Raw genomic sequence first — 21,470 nt, 5'->3', positions numbered from 1 at the left:
TTGAGAACATTTATTTGCTTACGCTGAGTAAAAAAGTAGGAAAAAAGTAGAAGAAAGCTGAAGCTTCAAAAAATCGGGTTAAGGGACCTAAGCCGACAAAAGTAAGCAGACGGTCCGGAAAATTACAAAAATTACGCAGATTGCAAAAAAACAGGCCCGCGCCGGATTCGAACCACAATCCTTGCCAGCAAGGGCGATAATGATAGCTGGTTGCTGTTCAAAAGCACAGAATGTTCCGACGACACTGATTTTGTTTTAAAGAAACTTCTTTCTAAGAAAAACATGACTTTTGAATGCTAAATAAGCAACTAGGTAAAATTTAAAAAGCGGCAACAAAGCCGGCAATACCTGAACAGACACCCGTTTAGCCGAAAAAAAATGTTCACATTAAAAACTCAAACGGACCTGCACAGACTGTTCAGGCTCCGCAGACTTTGTTACGAATTCCGCAAAATCGCCTGTTTTTGGAGCATTTTGGAGTAAAAGTGTTTTAGCTTTTTGGTCGTGGAATCCGAAATAGCAAAGATAAAAAACTAGCAACATTACGGACTCCGCGACAAATCTGTTTTCGGCTTAGTGCGGAATCCGGTTACAATTCATAAAATACACAGTTGGGCCTCATGATAGTAATATAAAATAACGTCATTTAATTATTAATATCCTGGGAACATGTTAACTGTCCGTCTCAGGATATTAATAATTATCGAGTCGGATTCATATAGATCTTTCTTTGCAAATAAGTTGGAAATTTAGTTTGATCCCTATCTGGTATAGCACTTGCACGCATAAAACCTCTAGGAAAAGAATTAATTAATTTGAAATGTAACATGATCAATATTTAATTCACGCGTGAATAGGTTCTGTTCAAAACGTTTGTAAAAATAAGAATTTACAGTGCATTCAAGTATAAAGAAAACAACACTACCTTTGAATATTTTTAAACAAAAAGACGATCTACTCATTATCAATATAACCTAAAGCAATTGCACTCCCAAAAATCCGCATTATCTTTGGAAATTTCAAGTTTTTTCAATCGCAATTAATTAACTTTCAGTAATTACTTTCGCTAGGTTGAATGTTTAAGGGTTTAAATGCAAGACAACATCAATAATCTCGAACTGGCACATAAACAAAGAGAAGCTTGCTGATTAGAATCAATCAAGCCCATAAAGATGTATAGTTAAACTAAATACCGTGATCCAATCAACAATTTTCAAAATAAAGGTTAGTTTTCAGTCATTCCGAACAAGACTAGAAATCTGTTAGTTTTAAAAGGTGGCACAAAAGCTACGCAGAGATTTTCTACGGAATTGCAATTTCACAAAACTTTGAAATTTATTGATTCAAATTAATTTAGTCAACTAGCCATGAGATTTCAAAATTTTGGACAGAAAGTTAATAGAGGAAACAAATATTAGATCACAGGTAGACAATTGTGAAAATACAGAGAGCTAGCGTCGTTCTAAACTAGTGATGCGGGATTGAATTATATCTCCACTTTTACTCAAATAGTCAATATTTTCTTAGTCTTTACTTCGTTCTGGTTTTCTACTTTTTGTGCATTGCTTTTTGATGCTATCTCATCTCTGGTATCCATAGTATTGATAATAAACTTTTCTCTTATTCCCAGCAATGCCTTTGAATTCAGGCATCTCATCATTCGCCAGATTTCCAGCACTTCTCAGTATGGTGGATAGAAGCTTAGTAACTCATTGTTCAATTTCAAAAACTCTCTTTTTCTTCTTTTCAATTTTATGCGAGCATCTTTCTGTGCAGTTCCTGGTGAGTCTAGAATCCAGGCACTGAGTGCGTTATTAGTCCTGCGTGTTTGTTGTCTCTCTTTTGCAGCTCCTCGATCTTCTCCTCCTCTGATTTCATCCCGTAAGTCAGTTTGTAGAACATCTCCGCGTCCACATCTGTCTGGTCTGGGGACCTAGTGGCCATGAATTGGTATCTAAACAGAGAACCTCTCAATGAAACGACAACCCGAAAAAATCTTATTATTACAAACAGTTTCATTGTCTTTGTATCATCAAATGAAGGATCATTGGAGAACGTTTTGCGATTTAAAATTGTGTGAAGGTGGGAAACGGGGCAAGTAAATTGTCAATTGAACCCGATGCTCCACGATAAACCCACTGTACCGATTAAGTGACGTACTAAACCAACAGCACAATTAATTAAAACCTAATTCAGTCACATTCAACCAATACTGCAAAATGGGGTTGTAGAGTACGGCACAGCTAATAAAACATCACTACAAAAACTTGAAATGAAAACCAAACTCGGAGAATATTTTTTTTTAAAAACGGAGATATCAGCCAGTCACATATTTTAAAGAAACCTACAAGATATTCTCAGTGAAAGAATTGCACATATAAGAGCTATTCAAAACTTTTGTTTAGATTTCACGTGAAGATTTGAAAATTTAATTCCTAAAAACTCAATTTTGGACTCAAAGATTGAGATAGTGAAACATTAGAGTAAAAAAATTATCAGCGACAATTTCATTGGTAAAAGTCAAAAAAAAATAGGTGCGTACGGATTAGAAAACTATTCAATTTAATTCGAATTTTTTTGCAGTTCGCTGATACAGTCAGCAATCTTAATGATAGTCGATTATAAAATTTTTTTTCAATGATTTTCGAGATTAATACATCATAAATAATGAAGAAAAGTAGATCTTTTTTTCTTCTAAAAATGAGGTACTAGGGTTTGGACAACCCTTCTATTACCTTAGAATTGTAACTTCTTAGTACTTAACAGAAGCTGCACTGCTTAATTAAGGCATCACTTTACAAGGCCCATCGGGCCTTTTTATGTATTGCATATCCATATCAGAATTACTAGCATTTAACGCACCTCCGGTGCTTCGAAATTTTTCGACAACTCATGAAAAACCGCATTATTGGAAACAACATCTGCAAACTTTTAGTGTACTCTGACTGCACCCAATTACATTGTTCGTAATTTCGAGTTTTATTTTTTTAATTCCCATTTTAAAAGCGTCGTCTCGAAAACTCAATGGGCCCCTGGAGAAATTTGGAGGCCAGATTTGCAACCACTGAGAGTCCCTGAGAGCACCCTACTATAGGGTTAGGAATTCAAAATTTTGTGAATTTTTTTAAACCTAAGTTTCCCGAAAAAAAAATTGAAAAAACCGTCTTATCTCCGAAACTAAAAAAGTTGAGCATTCATATTAAGAGACAAGATTTGAGACGCCTGCGTGTACGCTGGCAATAAGGTTGTATCTTCATCAAGTTAGTAGTTTCAAATTTTTTGAATGTCTTTGTAGATAGGTTCTTTGAGAAATTTTGAAAAAACCATAAAACGTCACATCTCGGAAACTAAAAGCATTTGAGAAGTAAGGTAAGCAGTCGCATGTGGCAAGATTTGCAACTCTTTAGAGTATCCTGACAACACCGAACTATAACGTTGGGAATTTCAAATTTTGAAAAAAAATTAATTTAAACTTTCTGAAAATTTTTGAAAAAATCACAAAAAACGGCAAAAACAACAAAGAATTGAGCAGTCATATTTGGAGGCAAGATTCGCAATCTTTGAGAGCACTCTGACATGACCCAACTACAGGGTTGGGATTTTCAATATTTGCGATAAAAATAAATTTAAGTTTTCTGAAATTTCTTTTGAAAAAATCACAAAAAACGTCATATCTCGAAAACTACAAGGATTTGAAGAGTCATATTTGGAGGCAAGATTTGTTACTCCTTAGAGTACTCTGGCAGCATCAAACTACACGGTTGGGAATTTCAAAATTCGAGAAACCATTAATTAAAATTTTCTGAAAATTTTTGAAAAAATCACAAAAAACATCATATCTCGAAAACTGCAAGGATTTGAGCAGTCATATTTGGAGGCAAGATTCGCAATTTTGAGATAACTCTGAGAGGACCCAACAACAGGGTTGGGAATCTCAGATTTTGCGAAAAAAAAATTATATGTTTTCTGAAAATTTTTGAAAAAATCACAAAAAACGTCATATCTCGAAAACAACAAGGACTTGAACAGTCATATTTGGAGGCAAGATTTTTAACTCCTTAGATTATTCTGACAGCATCCAACTACAAGGTTGGGAATTTCAAGTTTTGTAAATTATATTTGAAAATTCTGAAAATTTTTGAAAAAATCTCAAAAATCGTCTTATCTCGTTAGCTAAAATGATTCGGGCATTCAAAATTGGAGGCCAAATTCGCAACCCCTATTTCAATATTGGGCTGCTTAACTTAAACTCGGTAAAATAACCACTAAAATCAAATTGGCATTTCGAAAAAAAATTCTTAACCATTGCAATATACGATATAGCTTAAGCATGCAAAAATAATACGTTGTAAAAGCTTAAACATGGCGAGATAGTGAAGCCCGCACTTAAATATATAATAGAGGTATATTGACACAAGTCTATTGAATAAACTCTAATATGAAAACATTCTATCATTATGATTATGATTATTATTATGATTATGAATATTATGATGATTATTATGATGATTATGATGATTATCATTCTTATTAATATTATTATGATTATTATTATGATTATTAATATCATTATTATGATTATTATTCTGATTATTATTAATATTAACATTATTGTTATTAATATTATTAGTATGATTAATACTACTACTACTATGATTATTATTAAAACGATTATTATTATTATGATTCTGATTCTGATTATTATTATTATTACTATTATTATTATTATTATTATTATTATAATTATTATTATTATTATTATGATTGATTATTATGATTATTATTATTACGATTATTATGATTATTATTATTATTATTATTATTATTATTATTATTATTATTATTATTATTACTATTATTATTATTATTATTATGATTATTATTATGATTATTATTATGATTATTATTATGATTATTATTATTATTATTATGATTATGATGATTATGGTTATGATTATTATTATTATTGACATTATGATTATTATTATTATTAAATTTATTACTATTATGATTCTTATTATGATTATGATTATGATTATTATTATTAATATTATGATTATTACTAAAAAACGATTTAAGAATGAACCTCTACGCGGCTGGACCACTAACTCTCATCTAACAGGCTACCAAAATTCATTCACTCTACATCGGTCTCGTGCCTAGAAACAAAGGGAGAAAAAAGGAGATAAAGTGTTTTGAGAGATAGAGAGGATGGGAAAAACTAGACGAAGAAAAAAAACGAGATAAAAAAAGAGAAAAAAAAGAAAAAAAAAACAAACACGTGTTTTATCAACCGAGCAGCCAAAACCATCATATCTGCTCATTTTCTTGTTACTGGCTTGGCTTCTAGTTCTCATTCTAATAAACCGGAGAGGAATGGAACAAGCTGAATAGATCTCTTCATTTGCCGGGTACACCCAACCTCCCGTAGCATCGAGATTGTGAGAGAATCCCGAAGAAGCTTCCTAACATCAGCAGCTTAACGCATAACCTCACATAACAGGAAAGTTTCTCGGTTCTCCCCACTATCTAAAAACTGTACGCTTAAAACGGGCATAGAATTTCACTTCGTTCTCCGCTTGCCAAAAAAGCTGGCCCCTGAAAAGAAAACAGATCAACATCTACTTTTCAACATGGAATAATGAGTTCTCTGTCGAACAAAATGTAATGGTCGAGGACACCAAACTACCCGACAACACACAATCCATAAATTCTAGGAGTTACTTTTGACAACCAACTGCACTTTAATGAACACTGCAATAATATCTGCCACAATTTGAAAAAAGAAACAATATTGCTTATGTAAAAAAACTTACTGGTACAAACTGAGGTTGCTCCGAAGAAACACTCAATGCAACTTACACGGCAACTGGGAGGAGTTGCTTGAACTATGCAGCTCCCATTAGGAACCCCACTATAAGTTACACTAACTGGCAGCGCCTCCAAATCAAACAGAACAAAGTACTTAGAACAACAGGGTGCTTACAAATGAGTGACATCCTACACCTACACGACGAAATTTTTAAAAAAACTTCCGATTAGAAAACAAAATGAAATGCTCTCTGAGCAGTTTCTGCCGGGCAAAAAAATCAGAATTAAGCCTCGAAGTAGTAAAAACAATTGGCTCCCTTTGATTTTCGAACCTGCGACCTAGAGCTTTAGTCTCGCACACTAGCCACTTAGCTGCAGAAGCTTCATATGCACCAACCACTAGCCAGAAATAATGAAGAGAACAGATGCTATGGAGTTTCCAATGCTACAGTGTATTTTCCAAATAGGTGAACACTTTAAAAAACACTTATTTGCGAGTGAGTTTGGAAAAAACAAGGTTCGTAATAATACACTAAGCTGATCTTAAGTTCAAGCAATCATTGAAAAACAAAGATTGAAAAATTCTTGAACTACCAACTTGCTTATCGAAAACCAAAGTACAGAAATTTTACAGAGAAGGAAAACCTAACGTACTTGGAAGAATGCCCCCGCTATTATCTGCAAACGAAAATAAACTTGACCGGAAAACCAGATGTACAATCTCACTACTTAGATCCGGATACTCGACTTATTTAAATAGTTACCTTCAAAGACTAATCAACTATGTACCGTCGTCTGCATAAGATGTTTCACAGGACCACCGAATATCTCTTCAATTGCCGGGTACACCCAACCTCCCTTATCATCGAGAGATTGTGGAAGAAGCCCGAAGAAGCTTCCAAACATCTGCAGTTTAACACATAACCTCACATAACAGGAGTTGTTCTCGGTTCTCCTCACTAACTAAAAACTGCCTCACTAACTAAAAACGTGCATATTTCCACCACATCAAACCTCTCTCTTGAGCGTGCTATACAGAGAGGTGTCGAGTAGCACAAAGACGCTATCACTGGAACAGGTTCCCGCTCTACGTCGGTTTTGCCGCTAGAGACCTTAGGGAACTGCAGTGATAGATCGACAAAACGAATACCAATTACAAACGAGAATTCTCTAACTCTACACAACCGATCAGAAATTCGAAGCAGAGATCCATGTAGCTACAACAACAACAACAACTCATTAAAAGATCCCGGGTAAACAATAGCACTCCGAGATGAATTATTATTGATAAAGTCTTTGAGATCATAAAATTCTATGGCTAAACAGTATTCGCTAAGTTAAAGGTTTTCTGGTGGACAACGCAACGCCAGGGAGCCGAACCGTTCCAAGTGAATACGACATCCTAATGATTATTTAACTCAAATCCCTTACCCTCCGAGGTACTCGTGTAGAACGGTGATCTTGCACTCCACGCTGGCTAGAGACAACTCCATGTCTGACAGTTTAATCAGCAACTCATTCTTGTGCCAGTTGACTAAAACACACAAGAAGTCCCCCTCAGTAATACGTCTGAATGCACTTTAATTACCTGCCTGCTAGGTGCTTACTTCCCGCTAAAAAAACCTTTAAACGTGTACCTACTGATCATTTTTATTGTTTGCGCAAAGTTCAACGGCATATTGGTTAATTTGTTGCCTGCTTACTTGTCCAGGTAGCCATGCTGGAGTATCTGTACGTCTGCACTATGTCCTGTCCCTTCAAGTCCATCTGAATCAGCTTGTCTCTACACACTCCAATGATGCCTTTTTCCTGAACAAAACAAATAACATACAGTTAGACTGGTCGTTTACACACTTTAATCCTATACAATAGTCCTTATAAAACTGTCTTGCGAAAAAAAAACAAACCAACAAGACTTATTTAAGTATCTTTACTACGTTCATGAAACTTAAACAAGTGGAAAGCCAAGTCTCGGAAAATAAAATCGAAAAAACAACTAGGCATCAAAAAATTCACTTAGTTCATTGACAGCTAACAATTTAAAGCTTGAGAACTTTTTTTGTCGATGAATATTACCAAACTAGTAACTCCCACATCGCATAGCACCTCCAATGTGCCAAAAAATGAGCCAGATATCATAGCGACAAGAGAAGAATGCTTGCTCAGCTAAAAAAATTATTAAAACACTTATTATTAGATTATAATTCAAGCTACCTAAAATAATAATGAAAACAAGGAAACAGAAAAAAAAAAACATATTTTTCGAAAAACTCCAAGTTTTTAATTTCAAAAAAAAACATATGCTCTTTCAGCTCTTTGAATTTCAAGGATAGTTTGAGAACACTAGATCCATAGATGACCATTTTATTCCACTAGGAAATCTTAAAATTAAAATCCACTTTCGAAACTACAAGTCGGTCATCGGTCATGTTTATCGTAACTTATACACTTTTGCTGTTCGATAGTGGAGTTTGTCTTCCTTTTTAACAAAGGAAAAAACCTGAACTTAAAAAGAAATCAAACGTTAAACCGCGGAAAATGAAGTTTGAGCATGAACAAAATTTCAGTCTTTTCCTGAAAAAATAAACAAAAACAAAAAGACCCCATATAAGAGCCACTGCTACATTCAATGACTATTAACCAAATTAATCAGCTCTTACACGGGAAAAATTACCATCTATTAGACAGAGGCCAATCTGCGCTACGCAAAATCAAGCGAGAAAACGCCAAATAGCTCAATTAGGGTCGAAAAAGACAAATTTCGAATCAAAAGGTTCGAATCAAAAGATCTCTACGTGAACCAATCCTCAGTCTTCGGCTATTCATGTATTCCACATGACTACCCTACACAGTTTTACAAATCACCTTTATAGAAACCAAAGACAAGGGTCAAAGGAGCTTCAAATTTCAAAAAAAAAACACAAATTTTGCATGTAAAAACTTGGAAATTTATTATCTACGCAGAGGCAAAGCTGCGATTCGCAAACATTAGCAATAAAACGAGCACGCAGCGGATTCAAACCTGCGACCTCCAGATTTGGAGTCCCACGCCCTACCCTCTCGGCCACGAACGCTAAATATCTACTAGTTATCTAAATATCGACATTGTTCACAAATAAAGCAGCTACATATGCGAATAAATTGTCAATTCGATGTAGCAAAATACAACTACAAAAAACTTTGTACTGTAATAATTTGGTATATAACAAGCTGAAGGCCTCCACACTAACTTTGGATTAAATAATTTTGAAAGCATGATTTGTTATAAAAAGTCCATATTCCCATTTGATAACGCTTGCTGCTAGTCACAAGCGTAAAAACTTTGCATTTCAAAAACATTGCGAGATATGTTGAGTCGGAAAATTTCTTCAAATCATAATTTTATTATGATGCTGTGGTTAGAACCAAATTGCTTTTTAACACGGATTAAAAAGCGAATTTTAACACGGAGGCGAAAAGGAGCTTCTCCCCACTTGCGATATAACACAAACATTTGAAACAGTTTTTCAAAAAAAAATTGCAAAATATTGAAAAAAAACAGGTTTTAAAATTAAAAAATCGTATGAAGCAATAGAAGTTCATTCTAGGCAAACATGCCGATATTTGAATAATAAATCAGGAACGGAACAAAACTAACCAAGAGACAACACATCCGACACTACTTGAGCAAACACAAGTTGCCCCAAAAAATATTTTAAAAAAAATCGTTTAATTCCCTCCTGAAACTACAATAAACACCACTTGCAAATACAATGAAAGTTGCTCACAGAACAGAAATAAATATTTTATGTGGCAATCAAAACAGAAAAACTTAAGCAGAAAAACGAAAGTCCCGCAAATGAATTTTTACTGGAGAAAAATTTCATTTGCATACATACCGAGAAAAAACAAGGTCCGACAGAGACCCGAACCCCAGACGTTTGAATGTACAGGCGACGCCGTTACCTCTAGACCAAGTGCAAAGAAACCTTTTGCAAATAATAATTTGGAACTTAACAAGCTGAAGGCATCAATGCTAACTTTGCATGTTATAATTGGAAAGCATGACGCCAAATTATGTATAAATTATGAATTTCAAAAAATGCTCAATTGCGAAGAAAATTATTTCCAATCGAAAAACAGCACATGCTATCAAAAAGCTCTAAAGGTGCCCAAAAGTAAGACCAATATTGACGACTTAAGTTAGAAAAAATGAAGTAGTAAATTTACATTACGCTCGCTAAAGCTCGATAGTGTTAAAATATATAAGTTGCGAATTAGTAAGAAAAATTTTTGCGGGAAAAAAGAATATTTCCCGATTACAAGGCACTTGCTTCGGAAAAGTAAATTATTATACTGTAACAAAAAAAAAACAAATAACTTTTTTCGGTTCAGTTGATGAATTAAAAAAGCATCAAATGTGTTAAATTTTGAACAAACAAAGGTCAAACCATGTAGTATTATACTGCCTGCTGCTTCCCAAGTGCCCCATTAAGTAACTCTTCCACATTGGCAGAAGTACCACAACAAGAAGTACTTTTTGCGACTTAAGTTGAAAAAAAAACTGCATCGTACTATCGCACTACGCTCCGCTTGAGTGAAAATCAGTAGAAAAGTGACCATGACAACTATGAGTTTTAGAAAATTACCGTTGATAAAACTGCTAAAAGTAACCGCAATGCACTCAGGTCGCAAGTGTCATCAACGCTTAAGCTGCTAGCGCGACTTCCTATACAAATCAATAGACTCCCCGAAGGGACCTAAACTAATTTTTTCTTGCAACTTTGCGATAACTGTAGGCGAAAAAAAACTAATGAGAAAATAAAAAAGTCTAAGCATAACCTGCACTTGGCTATGTTATATTTGTCTGGCGTAGAGGTCCAGACATTTACACACATTTTTATCGCAACTTAGTTAAACCATGTTTGATTATAAAATTAAACTGTTTGACTGAAGGTAAAATTAAGTACTACATGACAAAGGCAAACACACTTTAACTCAAATGGCTGATTGGGCTCTGCTTTGCCTCAAGAGCGCTGACATAAAACATAACCCAATAGATAAACAAACTCGAACACAAAGTAGGTTCTACAAAGCCACACGAGCCCTTCGAAACGATTTGATCTATGTGTTTAGTCTCATGTTTCTTTCTGCTTTGAACACAAATATACAAAGTTTCGTTTCAGATCATAAACACATTGAAACGCGAGCGGATATTATTTCTGCTAATGAGAAAATATTACACCATTGAGAGCTCCCGAATTCACTCAAGCTTCAAGAAATATCTGAAAATTTAATTCAAACATAGCCAACAGACAATTAGAATAGTGTCAATGAACTCAATGAGACCGGAAAAAATGATTTAATTTTTGGAGAATTTTCAAAAAATTATATATCACCATAAAGCATTTTTTTACAATTTTTTTTCATAGTTGACATCATTTGATCATAGCCAACAAAAAGTTTGGAAAATTTTCATTAAACTTGAGAAACCGAATTTTTTGAATTTCGAAGAAAAACATCGCGTTAAAGCTCTTCCAAATTGGGTGGCAATCGTTTCATAAAATTAATCCAATTTGATAAAAATTAAATAGGTTTATTGCAACTAAACAAGTATCATGCATCAGCAATATCCAATTTATCTAGTATCCAGTATATGCTCCATAAAAGTGGTACCGTAGAATGAGATGGCTAACTTTTTGCTACTATCATTCCCTGCATTTAAGAGCGTTATTTAATAATTTCAGCAATCAAGAACAATATTGTGAATGTACCGTACATATTTAGAACTTTTGGTAATTTAAAGAATAGGCGACTTACCTCACTGTTAACTGTTTTCAATTTTATTTTTTTTAAGGTCAATCTAACCGCATAACGCTTCGAAGAATACATTAAACAACTATGGGAAAAATGGCAGGCTTTACAAAACCATCTTCGAAAAAAATCCACAGAGGGAATCTAACAACAGACTTGCATCATTTGAGTCAAGCAATGTACAACTAGATCTATATTGACCATATTTTTTGTTGTATCAACATGTGACATCACTACTCACCACTGGCTTCATGCCTCGTCTGACGGAGCAGAGGAAGAACTGTGTGTCGGATAGTTTGACGTCATTCCATCTGGAGATCAGCTGCTTCTTCGCCTCTATGTACCCCATGCCTGCCACCTGACCACTGCCCTTCACCACCTGGGAAGCCGCCTGGAATCATAAACATATCCATACATCGTATTCTAAGCATGTGATCCCAAAGAAATGTCGTGTGAAGTATCTGAGGCAATATTCAAATTCATTTGCATCAAGTTAATGTTATGATAGTATTGGACTTGCAAAATGAACCCAAATGCTAAAGAAATGAATTGAATTAAAAAAAAAAAAACCGAAGGTCAAACCGCAAAAAAAATAATTGACGGCCAGCAATATTCAAAAGTTTTTCCAAAAACAATTCCAAACAAATCATCAAGACCTATGTAAAGGTCTTCACTGCCTTAATGCCTAAAAACGTGATATAAAGAAAAACGGTTCAAATAAGCCATGAAACACAAAACTTCTGCTATATGCTAAAATCGAAAACCCGACTTCGAGTTTGTGGGGCAGATGTGCCCACATCTGCGCCATGTTTGCTTGAAAAGGTACCAACATTAGCCACCAAAGTAAAGCAGCTAATTATGCTAATAAATTGCCCATGGTGTGCAGCAAAAAGTTTCACCAAATAAAATAGACATATTTTGAATGTGACAATTTGAAATAGAAAAATTAAAGTCATCCACACTATTTTTGCATGTAATCAATTGGAAAACATAAAATCAAACTATGTACAGAAATGCAATTCAAAACATAGCCAACTGACAGTTGGAAAAGAGTAATTAACTCAAGGAAACAGAAAAAAAATTGACTTGTTTTTTTGAAAAAACTTCAACTTTCGAACTGTAAAGAAACAACATATCCCCTCAGAGCTCTTTGAGTTTCGCGAACAATTAACGATTAGTGCTTTTTTGATGAAATTAACCCAATTTGAGAAAACTGGATCAATGGGTAATTTTCATTTTGATAGGAAATCTGATGATCAAATTCCATTTTCAAAATAAGTAGTCGATCACGTTTTTCGTGACCTTTATATTTTTACTGTTCAATAGTGGGGTTCGCCTTCCTTTTACACAGAGTCGAAGTTGCACTTCGCGTACACAAGCAAAAACATTTGCGAGAAGGGAAAAATCTAATTCTCGATAATATAACTCTTATATCGCAAGTGTAAAAATTCGTCATATCCAAAATTCATTTAGATTTCAGAAAACTATTCTTCTAGTTAAACAGCCACAACTCTAAACCTGGAGGATAATTTTGTAAAACTAACTAAACTATTGCTATCTTACAATAGCTAACCTTGATTTAGAACCAAACTTCCAGCCTCAATTGAACCACAATGCGTTTAAATAGAAATTGCCTTACATCTTTCTTGAACTTCTTTGCAAATCTGGGGCTGAGATACAACTCTACTTGAATCGTTTCCAATAATGATGAGTCCGCATGCTTCGGCGTTCCGTTCGACGCCACGCCGTTCCTCTTGGGGGTGGAAGGTGCCGACAGGCCTGCAGCGGAGGAAGCATCCCCACCACCCGATCTGTACTGCAGCATCTCTCTGGTGTCTCGCAGTTGGCTTTCGAAGCTGCCGTCTGCCATTGTATGACCTCGACCTGCTAGTTGGAGAGCCACGTACCATTTTGCGTAGGTATTAACCTAGGAAATTAAACAGAAGATATTAACTCAATTTACGATATTGAGAACTGTTCTGCAGCTGCCACTGAATATACACTGAATACGGTAGTGGGACTGGCAGCGTACAAGTTGTTACAATAATTTCTTCTATCTGTTTTGCAGCTTACTGAATAATAGAAACTTAGGTTTTTATTTGACTCAGTAGAGAATCTAGAGTTTCTTCGAGAGGTCAAGAAATAAATTGTGAACATTTTCAGGATTGACGGGTTTTGAAGAGCTCACTCAAAAAGTTTTAAGACATCTATGGGAATTATTTCGAATCTAACAAGTAAAATCGCGCCTTTTATCCACTCTATATCCACTTTTGAAAGGAATTATGAACTTACTGCACTTTGAACTTACATCGTCTACGGTTAGATGATATTCCTCCATGCCGGACCCCGTGTCCACGTTTAATTTCAACTTGAACTTGGAACCCTCTCCTATTTGAGCAACCTCACAGCCTGCAAATCACTCAAAATAAATAAAAACAGGTTTTCATTGAACATGTAAGAAATAACTATGGCTGCGCAAGATAAAAATGACTTTTTAAAAGAGAAAAGCGCATTTCATCGATTATCTCTTCATTCAATGCTACAAAACATCCGTTCCTGCTATCGACATTTAAATGCAAGCTTCATTTTACTCATTGATACTTTCGGCCCATAACTCTTCATATATGGGGGCGTAGTAACCTTTGACGTTGAGCTGATTGAGCATTTTTTCTTGAGTGGGTCCTGTTTCCTCCACACTCCTGTCGAAGATGGTCAGTTTGAATCTGTGCAGGGTACAGGAGAACAACTTGGACTTGCCAATAGTCGCCAGCTTAGAGTCCTTCTTTCTGTTACACACAAAAACAAACGCCCATTTCTACTTCTTGACTTCGCATATATTCAGGATAGAAATCACACAATTACTCAAACGGTGGTTCTTGAATGTAAGCCATAAATTTATTTAGCTTTAATGCTTAGCCTCGTGGTTGTTTAACTTGAAAAAAAAACCCCAGCCAGAGCAGAAAGTTTAGACTATAATCTAAGAAAGCTGCTAAAACTAATAGTAAAACAGTATCCTAAACAGTATCACATTCCGAGATCTACCTCAGTGATAACTGTCAAGTTTAATTTTCACTTCGTTTAGGATATGTTTTTCATTATACCTGGAGACTTTCACTATATTCTGCAACATGGGTTCTCTTGTCAAAGAGGGTTTGGTGGCAGAGGCACTGTTGTTATTAGCTCCCTCTAACTCCAGCTGGAGATCATTCAATTCTGATTCAATATCTGTCTCGTGTACTCCTCCGTCACCCATGTCACCTGCATTCATGGATCCCCCCTGCGCACCATTTCGTCCAGTCGACATTTCACTCAATTGGGGCACTGATGTCTGTAAAAAACTTGAAAATTTCTGTTCATGAACTGATAAAACAACCTAATACTTTTAAGACGAATCAAGGCACGTTTCACCCCTCTAAAACTTAGTGGCACATTTCGACTCACACTTATTACGGCATTTTGTGGGTAATATATTAGAGCCGAAACTAGTGAGGGGCGAAATGTGCCACTGAATTTAAGAGGGAGGAAATGTGTGCAGACCTTTTTTGACAGCGCATGATTTGACGAAGCATGATTTAACAAATTCTAGCTTTCCAAATTTCTTCAGAGTTCTGACTGATTTGTATTAAAATTGAGTTGATCCAAATGAACCATATGATTGTCTACCTGTGAGTCGACTTGATACATGATCCCAGCCAGAACAACCGCCTCCTCCACAGTGAGTTCGCTGTCGTCATTGAGAATGGCCAGTCTGGTCTGTTCATAGAGCTGGTTGATGCGCACTGAGTCTTTCCTCAGGTCCAGGTCTAAGTTCGTGGAGTACTTAAAGCGCAGCATCAGCAGATCTCCACTGCGCACCTCCTGCTGCATGAGAGATATTGCCGACGTCAACCAACTGAAACAATAAGCTATCCAGAACATGAAAAAAGTTCGAACAAGAAAAAGATCCAGGTGGCAAAGCAATACAAAATACCCAAGTAATTCCTGGACAGAGTCCGCTCAGAATTGGCGGGATAATTTAATTGACCAGATCAATGAACAAAAAGAAATTCAATTCCCCTTTTGAGCGCAATGGCGCGTTTTTGGCAATTTCATTAATTTGCAGAAACTGATTGGCAGATAAAATTTCCGAACTAAGTACACGATAGCTCAATTTCTTCGCTCTAAAATGTGATCTAAAATCCGTTGCAATTCAAACAAAAAACGCTACTTACATAATGAATTAGACATTAATCTTACCCTGAAGAGTATTTGACTTTGTCGACTACTTTTCGGGTGCAAGGCAACAACGCTAAGTGACTACTGTCTGGGAGTGGCACTGGCGTCTTCTCCAAAGGAACCACGCCCTTTTCTGAAGTCATAAAACACCATTTATAATCGTATTATTTGCACACGGTATCAGAGAGGCCATAAAAACTATTTGAGGGACAAATACAAATCAATCTATAATGAACCTGTGAACTTGATGCAGCTTTGACCACGCAATCGCAATCGTAGCGACTTAATTTTGGCATGACATGATACTACTCTCTTGGTTTCCTTTAATTACGATTAAGTTAGGATGCGTCGAGCAGGCAAAAACACAAACACAAAACTAGCAACTAGATCGCATTGCAAACAAGACCAACTCCAACTTACGGCGTATGAACTCGTCTATGGTGGGGCAGTTGAATTGGAGAGGAGTTGAGTTGTGGAAGGTGGATAGCGTGGAGTTGAGGGGGAGGGGAGAGGCATCATCCTGCTGTTTCCTCTCCTTCTCTGTCTGTGCCACTCTATATCTGTACAGAGACAACTCCTCGCTTCTTCTGATGACTGAAACGAAACATGGGTAGCAATTTCTACGTCTTAAATGTTCACCTCGTGTCGACTTCTTAAATGAGTTCGAGATAAAGAGACAATCCAAACTTTGAATGCAAGAAACATTTTATTTAGCAAGGTCAAAACAACACAATACTGTCGAGATTTGCATATGGAACAATCTTGCGTTTTTTGGAAGCAGATGTTGAATACAATTTAGACACCGGCGAAGTGGAGCTTCCACACGTAGCGATAAATCATGTTAAAGATAAAAAACACTGTCTTTGTTGAAAAAATCTCAACTTTCGAATTTCAAAGAAAAAAACAGATGCCCTTATAGCTCCTTGAATTTGTTGAACGATTTTTGATTAGCGCAGTTTTGATAACATTAACCCAACTTGAGAAAACTGGATCAACAGGTAAAGTTTTTATTCCACTGCAGATGAATTTCAATTGAACGTATATAAATGGTGCATTTTATACCAGTCTAAAATAGTTGCAGTTACTGAGTTCTCATTGAAGATAGAGAATTGGGTCTTCTTTCTGATTATCAAAAAGGAACGGGTCGCTTCTGACACATAGCATGACAAGCATGAGACGCAAGTCAATAAGTCTTAAAAAAAGGAAAAAAACTAGAACTACATAAATGTTCATATCACTGAAAATCATTTTAAGAAAAGTATGTCCAGAAAGACAATTGGCCACGTATAATTAGAATTAACTTACATAATGCAACAAATCTAACAGAATTAAAAGACGCTCGTTGAGCCGAAAAAGGAATGTCATACCCTTCTGGGTGATATAAAAAAATTTGATTGAAAACCTACATTAGAATGAAACTCTTTCATAGCAAAAGTATATATTTGGCTGAATGTTCAATTTAAACTGTTATACATTTCAGTCTCCGTTGCCGTTTTGACTTCAAGTTGCAATTTAAATTTCAAAGAAGGCAATATGAGATGAGTGAACTGCTATAGCGTAAGCTGAAATCAATCAAGCCGAATAATTCTTTCAAGTTGAGAAACGGTTTTTGTAAAAAAAAAATCGAACTCAACGGTTATTTAAAACGCAAACATACTCAAAATATATCTGTTTTGACTAAAGTTAGACAAGACATTTCTGCTCTACATAACGTTAGGGGAGATTAGTTCTGAAAAAAAAATTAATCTGAGGAAAACTTCTAGTACTCAGTTGCAATACCCTTGATTATCGCAAGAGTAACAGAAGCGAAGCGGAGCTTCGCACTATTTGCGATACAACCGGGAAAAATTTGAATGAAGCTAAGTTTGAAAAAAGCATGCCAAGACAATAGAATGTGAATTTAGCATCGTAAGAAAACTTACCAAGCTGTAATAAAGCCGAATTTACCTCAGCAGAAACCCTCTACGCCGAAAAAAAAAATTACAAGACACTAAAGACATAACAGATCCCACAAAATAGACACACACATTCAAAACTTTATTTGCTCGACGAATGAAACAATTTGAATCCACTAAGCCAAAATATAGGCTGGGAAGAAGCCGAAATCGAAAAATTTAAGACAAAAAAATTATTATGTCTCCCTCGCCGAAAGTGACTTATCAAAATGAATAAAGCTGGTAAAAAATATGTCAAGACAACCGAATGTGAAATCAACATCTGAAGAAAACTTACCGAGTGGTAAAAAAGCCACAAGTACTTCAGCAGAAACCGTTTCAGACGAAAAAATGAATCAAAAGAGATAAAAACTAATTAAAAAGGTTCGAGTCCCTTTTTCTCAAATCATCAACAAACGCATATTAACAATTTCTACTGTCATCAAACGACGCAATATTAGGCCACTAAACCGATAAAATATAGGCCTAAGTTTTTAAGCGAAAAACAAATATATACGAAGTCAACGCAAGTAAAATTACAAACATAGCCAAGTGAAAGTTGGAAAAGAGTAATGAACACAAAAAAAAACAGAAAAAGCACTGACTTGTTTTTTGAATAAACTTCACCTTTTAATTTTGAGAAAAACATATATGCCCTTACATCTCTTCCAACTTCAAGAACAATTTATTATTGGTGCTTTTTTTTAAAAAAAAAATTGACCCAATTTGAGAAAACGATCAATAGGTGAAGTTTTTATTCCGCTGGAAAATTTAGAAATTAAATTCCACTTTAGAAACTAGAAATCGTTCACATTTTTTGCGCCATTTCTACGTTCCTATTTGGAGAGTGATTTTTGCATAACTTTCAGCAGATGAATTTCAATTGAACTCAAAAAGTGCATATACAAATTCAAAAAAAAACAATTAAAAAAAAATCTTTTCCTGATAGTGAAAGAAGCATGCATAGCTAGGGTAGGCGTTTGTGTGCCATATGGCCCCGTTGTCTATCCTCTCCGATTCTCATTTTAATAATTACTTATAACGATGAATTGCCAAATTTATGTAATGAATGACCGGAGAAATTTATTCTTTCTTTTATATATACCTAAGAGATTTCATAAATATGTATGAACGCATATCTGTAGTTAAGAGTATTTTAAGACTTTTTCCTGAAAAAAAAATCAGCAAGACCTGCATGAGTCTTCACTACGCTCATTACTCTTAAACAGAATATAAATCAAAACACTAAAAGCAACTACAATGTAAATTGCGTACAGCAAAAAAAAACTATTTTACGGTGTGGCAACTAAACCGGCAAAACATAAGCAGACAATTAATAATTCGTCAATTTTCATATAGCTATTTTTAACCATTCGGTGAACAAAGTTATTTACGGGGAAAAAGTACCCGGTTGCAATACACTTTCTATCGCAAGTGTAATTAATTTGATAAAGAAGGCTGCCGCAATAAGAGACGAAGATCATAAAGCTGAAAAAATGAAATATATATCGAAAAAAGCTCTGGTGGGGACTCAAACCACTAAGTCCTCTGAAAAACCTATTGTGAACATGAACAATAATTCTTTTTGGTATACTACTTTTTCACTATATCCAACTGCTTGTCAACGTAACATGACAGAAAGCATTTCACTTACATAGTTTGCGACAAATGTCCTTGACTACGTCGAATGTCCTTTTCGAGAAGTCCACTTCAAATCGGAACACTTGCATGTCTGGTAACATAATCTGCGCAGGGTACACTTTGGGTGCATATTCCAGCACATCTCTGGCTCCGATTTCCCAGTTGTCCAGGGTGAAGCTACCATTGAGGAGCCAAACGTTGTTCTTCGGCCACCACAACGCATAGTTGCTCCAATCGATTTGTAGATCTGAAATAAATTACTTTTAATTTCTTAAATGTCGAAGCCATATACCACATTTTGTTGACAAAAATGAGGGGCCCTCGATAATTTCAGAGCTCAAATAAAAAGACTCTGATTAGTATTCAAAATTGAGACGTTTCACTTTGCCAAGCTGGGCCATTCTGGAATCAGACCATATTAAGGGGAAGCAGTTTTATTTTATGACGCCCATCCATTCATATCGGGACTACCTTAAAACGTTCCAATGGCACCTTGTCTTAAGATTAAAAAATGAAAAACAAAAATTAATTCTAAAATTATAGAGAAAACTGGGTTTCATAGAACATTTTTTAGCAAACTGAAACTCAATTACGAGTACCATTACAATAATAAAGCCTAGGAAAATAAGTTGACAAAAAACCAGATAATCAAAAGTTAATTTATTTTCTGCCCATAAAAGTTTCCAACGCGTTTCCTCTAAACCAAATGGAAAGGAGCCAGAAAGTTGTAGTGGTTCAATAATGAAGCAAGTACAATTTCTTACAGATCTTTAGGAAAAGTCGTTTACGGGAAAAATCTAGTTTCCGATTAAAAGGCACTTCCTCTCGATAACGCAAGCATTTAACCTTTTCTAGACGTACACTGGATTTGGATTCTTGGTCTCTTCTCCTTTTCCACTTGCCCCCTCCCTATTTGAAATTCAAGTTTTAAAAACTAATTTAACGTTGTCACAATGCAATGAAATTTTGCATGATGATTAAAATAAGAATTGTGAACAGATATGTCTTCATGATTCACATCGTAGTATCACGAATGTAGCCGCTATGGCACGTAAAACAACTATAAAAACGGAAAATTTGAAATGTGGTGGGGAGTGGAAAAGAACCGATTATTAATGCTATCAAAAACACACAGTTATTACAAATCCAGCAAGCTAATCAAATATTAAGATTCCAGAGCAGAAAATGGTTTCTGAAATAATCTCAATAATCCTACACAGAGGCAAAGCTTCGCTTCGCAAACACTAGCGAGATCACGACAAAAAGCAGCTCTATAAAGTGCAATAAGAAAAAAATAGAAATAAGCCTCGAACTAATTTTAAAAAAATTGGCTACATCTGAGATTCAAACCTGCGACCTAGAGATTAAGAGTCGCACACACAAGCCACTCAGTCACGGACGCTTAATAGGCGCCAAACACAAGCCACAAATAAAACAGAGAACAGATGCTATGCAATGTCTAATGCTACGGTGAAATTTCCAAATAAGTGAACACTTTTATTTGCGAGTTAGGTTAGAAAAACAGAAGGTTCGTAATAATTCACTTAACTGATCGCTAGTGTAAACATCAATGATATCATTTCAAATAAAAACTAAATGAGATACCGATCAAACAAGAGGCCTTTTAATTTACAAAACTTATATATAGCGCGATCAATTTTAATTCAAATTATCTTTTCCAAAAAAGAGGAAACAACAAAAACCGAACCTGCTTTGCGTGATATCATGTCGCACAAGTTTCCAACATGGGTATGTCCATTGACTTCCACGGACACTTTCCTCGATTGTCTCTCAGACCCCGGAAGTCCCACTACTTCCACGGTTATGGGCCATAGTGGCTCCGCGTCAGATCCTGTTGCTGTACCACCTCGACTGTTCATTTCAGTCTCAGAACTCAATTCAGATTCAGATCTCGGCCAACCAACAGTAGCTCGATTAAACAAATTGCAGCAGTGTGTGTGTTATCTTAATCGCAACTACAACACATCGATCTCACTTTCACCGTACTATCTAGAAAGGGTTGGAATGTTAGGCTAATGCAGAATGAAATATACCCACATTTCTTGTAATTCTCTT

General features: G+C 35.4%; 1 protein-coding gene across 1 annotated transcript; it reads right to left on the bottom strand.

Annotated features, from left to right (window-relative positions):
• Positions 1 to 793: 793 nt before the first annotated feature.
• LOC134842773 (fermitin family homolog 2-like) lies at positions 794 to 21,405 on the bottom strand. The gene is made up of 13 exons (XM_063859256.1): positions 21,103 to 21,405; positions 19,408 to 19,641; positions 16,240 to 16,413; positions 15,841 to 15,952; positions 15,268 to 15,496; positions 14,706 to 14,932; positions 14,245 to 14,390; positions 13,913 to 14,013; positions 13,244 to 13,531; positions 11,846 to 11,995; positions 7,515 to 7,620; positions 7,243 to 7,345; positions 794 to 1,954 (listed from the first exon to the last, which is right to left on the bottom strand). Exons 1-13 carry the CDS (start codon positions 21,272 to 21,274, stop codon positions 1,789 to 1,791), a joined length of 2,208 nt encoding a protein of 735 aa, XP_063715326.1. The 5' UTR covers positions 21,275 to 21,405; the 3' UTR covers positions 794 to 1,788.
• Between the last annotated feature and the right edge of the window lie 65 nt (positions 21,406 to 21,470).

Source organism: Symsagittifera roscoffensis, chromosome 3 (genome assembly GCF_963678635.1).
Source record: "Symsagittifera roscoffensis chromosome 3, txSymRosc1.1, whole genome shotgun sequence".
Lineage (NCBI taxonomy): Eukaryota > Metazoa > Xenacoelomorpha > Acoela > Convolutidae > Symsagittifera > Symsagittifera roscoffensis.
This window is presented reverse-complemented; position numbering and strand designations above follow the sequence as displayed.

Bases quoted from the DNA above. Each gene is read 5' to 3' on its own strand.
- LOC134842773 (XM_063859256.1), bottom strand. From the start codon at position 21,274: ATGAACAGTCGAGGTGGTACAGCAACAGGATCTGACGCGGAGCCACTA. The intron at 19,642-21,102 runs GTTCGGTTTTTG...AATTTATTTCAG, and splicing joins CATGATATCACGCAAAGCAG to ATCTACAAATCGATTGGAGC. The intron at 14,014-14,244 runs GTTACTACGCCC...AGTGATTTGCAG, and splicing joins CAATCAGCTCAACGTCAAAG to GCTGTGAGGTTGCTCAAATA.